The 6000-nt window shown below is 44.3% G+C and overlaps 1 protein-coding gene across 1 annotated transcript in view; it reads right to left on the bottom strand.

Moving 5' to 3' along the window:
• Window positions 1-3482: 3482 nt before the first annotated feature.
• The window catches only part of MYRF (myelin regulatory factor), a 212220-nt gene continuing 209702 nt past the window's right edge, over window positions 3483-6000 (bottom strand). Inside the window, exon 23 of the mRNA XM_030201173.1 lies at window positions 3483-4871. Coding sequence (XP_030057033.1) covers window positions 4785-4871 — 87 coding nt within the window. The 3' untranslated portion in view covers window positions 3483-4784. The remainder of the gene's footprint in view (window positions 4872-6000) is intronic.

The following is a 6000-nucleotide window of genomic DNA, read 5'->3' as shown; positions in this document are numbered from 1 at the left end:
ACCACAACTGCCCTGGTCAGCAGGAAGCAAATGGGAACACATTATAAATACAAAGCAGAACCAGAGAACAACTAAGAAAACACTGGGGAGGCAAAACTCCCTCTCCCCTTCCCACCTCCAAACAACTGATAAGGCACAAACAACCCAGAAAATCCACACATAGTTCAATGTACAACAGCTACAATTTGTGACTGCAACAATTAAAAAATACAGAATTAGTGCTTTTTTTCTTTCATAATTATTACAATTCTTGACTGCAGGATACATATATACAGGCTTTAAGCTTTTATAAATGGTATTAAGACTTAAAAAAAAATCCTTTAGGGAAAATAGAATGTGGTACAGTGCTAAAGAACTGCCTGCATGTTTCCTTTCTATAACACTGAGCTTGAGTGTTACTTAGGTCCCTAAAAGAGATTCTGACTGCAGCAGCATAGTCCCAGGAATAGGGAGGAGGGAAAGGGACAAATCCATTATGGAGATTGGAGGAGCTCATCCCTCCTGTCCCCAAGTGCAAGAGTCAACTTGAAAATGCAGTATTATAACTGTTGTTCCTTTTCCACAGTTGTAGGAGATCTTTTCCAAATTCAGTTTTTTTTTTTGTTTTTTTTTTGCTAGAAGGGGCCCCTGTACATAACCTTCCATCCATCCTATACTGCCAGGAAGTAATTCCAGCATCTCTTGCTATGGAATTGGACCGTAATGTGTGGGAGAAGCAGTGGATTCTCAAAAGGGATTGAGGTGACCCTCCCCTGGGAGGAAGAAAACCTGACCTACATTTCTGGGTGTCCCTGCAGCAAGGGTTTAAGCTTCAAGCAGAGAGTTCAATGGAACTTAGTAACCATGCTAAGCTTGGCTGCTGGGTCTGCTGACAGCCACCACATTTCTCTTCTAGGATTTCATTTATAAGGGTCTGGTTTATCCAAAGTTTCTTCCAGGGCTACACAGAATCCTGTTTAGAAGGAATGGATCTATGGAATCTTAGTGGAGATTGGGTGGCAATGCCTATAACTGGAGAGTAAAACCAGTGCTGGGCAGACTTCTACGATCTGCGCCCTGATTGTGGCTGAATAGATATGGATAGGCTGGAGTGTAAATTTTAAGGGGCTTCAACATTAGCTTCAGAACTGTTAGTACAGGAACAGTGCTGGGCAGATTTTTATGGTCTGTGCCCTGAGAAAGGCCAGGACAAATCAAACTCTGGTATAAAGTATCACATATCATGTAAAATGAGTTTATTTTGTTGGGCAGACTGGATGGACCATTCAGGTCTTTATCTGCCGTCATTTACTATGTTACTATATAAAACATTTGCCCATTCATTTGATGTGCAATGTTTCTAAAAAAAAATATATGAATGTGAAATAAAATGCAGAAGAAAACATCATTTTTTAGTTTTTTTTTTTTTTTTTAAATACCATGAAATGAAAAAAAAAACAAAGTGGTAAAATTATATTGTATTTTCTCAAAAGTAGGGGATTTAAAAATGCTCAATAAGCATTTAACATTGGCCTCATTGAACATGGTTTTCCTTCTTTGCATATTTTTATTTATAAAGTCTCCCCTGCCCCAAAAGCCAGACTTTGAAGCCACAGAGAAAATCTTCAAGTTCCAAGAAAAGAGGCAGGCAATTGAGGCATGTGTGCTATGGAAGGTACAGAGAGAGAGAACAATGTATTCAAAGCTGAAACCTGGAAGTTAGTGCATATATGCAGATGGGTACATTAGGCCTCTCAGTCATAGAGTAGGTATGTGGATACAGTTACACATGGCCTGGCCATCTTAGGACAGACATAGCTGCTTGCAGCTTGTAGTGATGGTCATCTCCTGATTAGCCTTGAGGGGTCTGTTCTTAGCTTAATCTCAACCCTTCACAGAGTATCAATGTCTCAGAACAACTCTCATGCCAGGCAGTCCTTATGTGCACAGATGGCCTCACTACAAACATGAGGGAGTGAGATTCCCTCACGCTCCCTGTCCTGTGGGTATCACAAACAAAGATTGTGATTATAAGAGAAATTCCAACACACAGCAAAGTCAGGAATGCCAGTGGTATTTTTAAGTAGCAATCGACATCAGTGAGTTTGTTAGTAACACCCTGGTAGTTAGAGGAGTGCTTTATCTTTGCTTTCCTGAATACAAGAGCTCTGGCTCTCGTGCTTCCCAGTGTACGTGAAGCTACTAATAATCACCATAGTGCTAACAGTATCAGTCTGGGATGCAGAGCTGAAAGGGGATGTGAACACTAGTTGCATAAAAATAACCTGAGCCAGGCTGGGCCAGCCCCCCACATGAACAGCTGTGTTTTTTGCACATGGCCCCACTTTTCAGCCCCCACTGACTTATGTAAATAAGGCCTCACAATGAGTCTTTGCCCATGACCCCACAGGCTGCTCCTGAAGCCAGGTAAGATTTCATACTGTACACTCCAGTATTGAGAGGGGAAAGCTTAGGTATGCATCTTTGTCTGATTCAAAATTATTCTGCCATGACATACTCAAAACTTTGTTACTAGATAGTAAATAAAGCAATTCGATGTCTGACTGGCCCCCAGTTCTGACATTTCTTTAGCTCTTGCTGTTTCTTCTTCGGTCTTTGGGAGAAAAATGGAGAAGGAAGCAGAGAGAGAAAGGAGGTCACTGAACATGTCCACGTTGCAAGCTGAAGGTCGAATTTTTAGACAGTGACTTTGGTCTCTAGTTAGTATTCAGTCTTGGCAAGGGAGATAGACATGTAAGAGGATGCTTTGATGACTTGGAATTTTGGACACTCCCCCTGTCCATTACTTTTCTGAAAAATGTTGATATTTTCCAGTTCCCAAAGATTCGCTTTAGTTAGCAGAGAGTTTCATAAAAGCCTTTTGTAAAGTCCCCTTTGGTTTCCTACGTTCAAAAGATAGAAATCGCAGCAGAAGTCCTAGTGGTTTAGGTGAGTAAGGATTGTGTAACAGAACAAGCACATCATTAGATTCAAAAAGACAGTTTTTAAAGGAACAGGAAGGGCAGCCTGGTCATATAGAACTTTCTCCATTTTTTTGTCATCCTCCATATGGTTCTGTGGAGTACACAGAACCTTTGGGCCTCTCAGATTTTTAACATTTTCAAATTAAGCATGGTGTGCTCAAAATAGGCCAAATTCTGGATTACAGCAGTCTGAGGATGCCACTTCCTTTTAGCAGTCCAAGCATTTTTTGGCGGGAAAGATGTGTATGGCCTACCTCTAGCAAGAGCCTTCTTAAGGGGGGAGGGGCATTTTCTTTTCTCTGTAGGTAGTTTGCTTCAGAGGCACTATTTGTGATTAGTCTTCTTGGTATGTATAGTTAAAGGGTGGCTGTGAGGGGCTGCCTATGCTCTGCAAATTCTGGGACCTGAGCTCATTGTAGACAGTAGAGGTCACCATGTGAGTGACATGGGTAAAGCCTGGCAACAGCTGCAGAAATAGGACACAGTGCCCCCCCCCCCCCCCCCCCCTCATACTGCCATTCTGCCACCTCTGCCCTGGAAGCAGGAAAAAATTTTTTATTGCAGGCTGTAATGACTTCTTCCTGCTCAGTAACAGCTCATCAGGGGCACAGACCTCACCATAGGGAAACCCATAACAGACATACAGACTTCCAATTAGGAAGAAACCTAGTTTTTAGCAGTCCCACTGAAAATACACAGAGTATCTCCAGCCAAGGGGAGAGGGGAGCACAGAATGAAACGGGTGCTATCAGTCAGATTAAAGAAAGGAAAATGGGCTTCTTGGTGCTTCCAGGGTCTTTGGCACTCCTCCTACTTTATGAAAGCAGAGGGATATGGAGTTGGGATAGAGGATTGTTAGGATTCATTCTCAGCACATCTAGCCCTTCAGACAGCTTGCATAGTGCTCTGTATAGTAATACCTGTGGTGTGGTGTAATTAACTGAGAAAAAAAATAACAGTAAAGTTAGGGAGAGGAGAGCAGATGACAGTGATCCTATACTTCCAGACCCAGGAATAATGTGTTCAAGTTGATTCACCAAAGGTAGTTGAGGTGAGCCCCACTTGTAACAGGTTGTGATTCTGGGGTGTAAGAGGCCAGGAAGGAAACTCGTGTAACAGCGACTCCCAGTAAAGTTACAAGTAGTCCTTTCTGGCCTTTTAGTGTCCAGGGGCATTCTTGAGTCTCTTAGTCACCTTCCCAAACAGCAAAGATGGAAGAGACTCCAATCAGAAGGTTCAACAAGTCCAGTTTCAGCAGTGTAGATCCAGTTTGCACCAGCAGGAGATCCAGTAGTTTAGACAGTAATCCAGTGGCAATCAGACTATTCCAGTGTTACACAGGTCAGCCAACTTCATTCCACAATCGTAAAAAATGTTCATGTATAGTCAGAAAAAAAGTCTTTGTGGAAGGTATGAAGATGACAACCCATTAGGTGATCCAGTGTCTCAAATCCAGTGTAGTCCATGAGAGAGGGGATGGGGTTGGGACTGGGAGAGAAGGTAGCAGTACCTCCTCAGCAGAGGAAGCAGCAGACACAGGATAAAAGAGCTTCAACACCCTTTTCTAGTTCAGGCACAAAGGTTTATAAGGGTCAACAGCTGTGACACTGTCCCACTGTCTGTGTCCTGATCTGTCCTCAACGGGAGAAAGTTCCAGCTCGCAAGAGGCTGCACAGTTCCTGAGCCCAGCTAGCTGGGACCTTGGGCTGGAGCAAAGAGGATAAAAAGTAGCAATACAGGCTGGGATATCTGAGCTCCTGGAAGAGAACCGCCAGCCTCCCTCTTCCCACCGGTGTGCACCAGTGCCAGTACCAACAAACCTCAGTCACACATACGGTAAAAGCGGAAATAATAGTCAGTGAAAAGACGTCCTACGAGGTTTGGGCCGGTACTACAGTCTGCTTCTCCCTAGAGAAAGAGAAGTGAAAAGGACATAAGTACACAGCTGGGGCTTTCCCACTCCCACCCATGACAAGACTGTAGGGGTAGCTGGCAATGGCACAGCTGCTGAAACATAGAAAGTGTGTTGCTTACAGTGATTCTTTAGCCAATCCCTTCATCCTCCAATGCAACTAAAAACACAGAGCTACTCTTCCAGGGGATAACAATGATTTTCAAATTTTAAACACCTTATATGTAACTAGGCTTTTGAGGGAAAGGAGATGGAAGCATATTGAAAATGAGGATTTTAAAGCCAGGGTGCCTCAGAGGGCAGGTGACTGGGAATATAAGTATGAGGCAGATGCACTAAACCTTAATGAGCCTTTAACGACCCTTCAACGAGGAAATTTTGATCCGTTGCATGCATCAAAGGGCTTTTACCGAGGAAGCTAGCAGCTAACGAAAACGGAATGCAGATGAGCAATTTGTGTATAAACCCCATTGAAACGAGATGCACTAACCTTTTCCGATTGCCTATACGCAGGAAAAAGGCAGGAAATCTAACAAGAGGTCTGTACCTCTCGTTAGGACAGCTCTGTGCCAGGAAAAATCGTAAAGTGAAAAAACAAACAAACTGTGAGCCAATCCCAGCGCATTAGCAGAGCTAAAAGCGCTGTGATTGGTCAAAAGGACGTAGCATTACATATGTCCAAAAGAGCTGTGTTTAAGCTTAAAGAAAACGTGTCATAAACCACATCAATGTAGTGTTTGCTTATCCAGAGCATGTTTGAGCCTTACTCAACAAAAATAAAAAAAAAGAATCAGTAACAAGGGGGCGGGCCCAGGAGAGAGACGCGCGACCGAAGCTGGGCGAAGACAGGCATCAGCTTTTCTTCTTGCCCGTGCAGCGCCTTCGGACAGAGGAGAGAGGCGCTGCACGGGCCCGGTAAGAGGGAGGGGGGTCAGGTGGAGGGGGGGAATGGCGGCGACGACCCCAAGAGGGGGCGGGGCACAGGGCGGAGAATGTCGGGAGGCGGAGCTGAGGGGAGACAGAGTAGTGAGGAAGGGAGGGGGGCCGGGGCTGCTAAAGGTATGTTTTGCTTTTTAATTTATAATGCAGGGGAAGCGGGGGGGGGGGGGGGGGGGGGGGGGAACG

Source organism: Microcaecilia unicolor, chromosome 4, assembly GCF_901765095.1.
Source record: "Microcaecilia unicolor chromosome 4, aMicUni1.1, whole genome shotgun sequence".
Lineage (NCBI taxonomy): Eukaryota > Metazoa > Chordata > Amphibia > Gymnophiona > Siphonopidae > Microcaecilia > Microcaecilia unicolor.
This window is presented reverse-complemented; position numbering and strand designations above follow the sequence as displayed.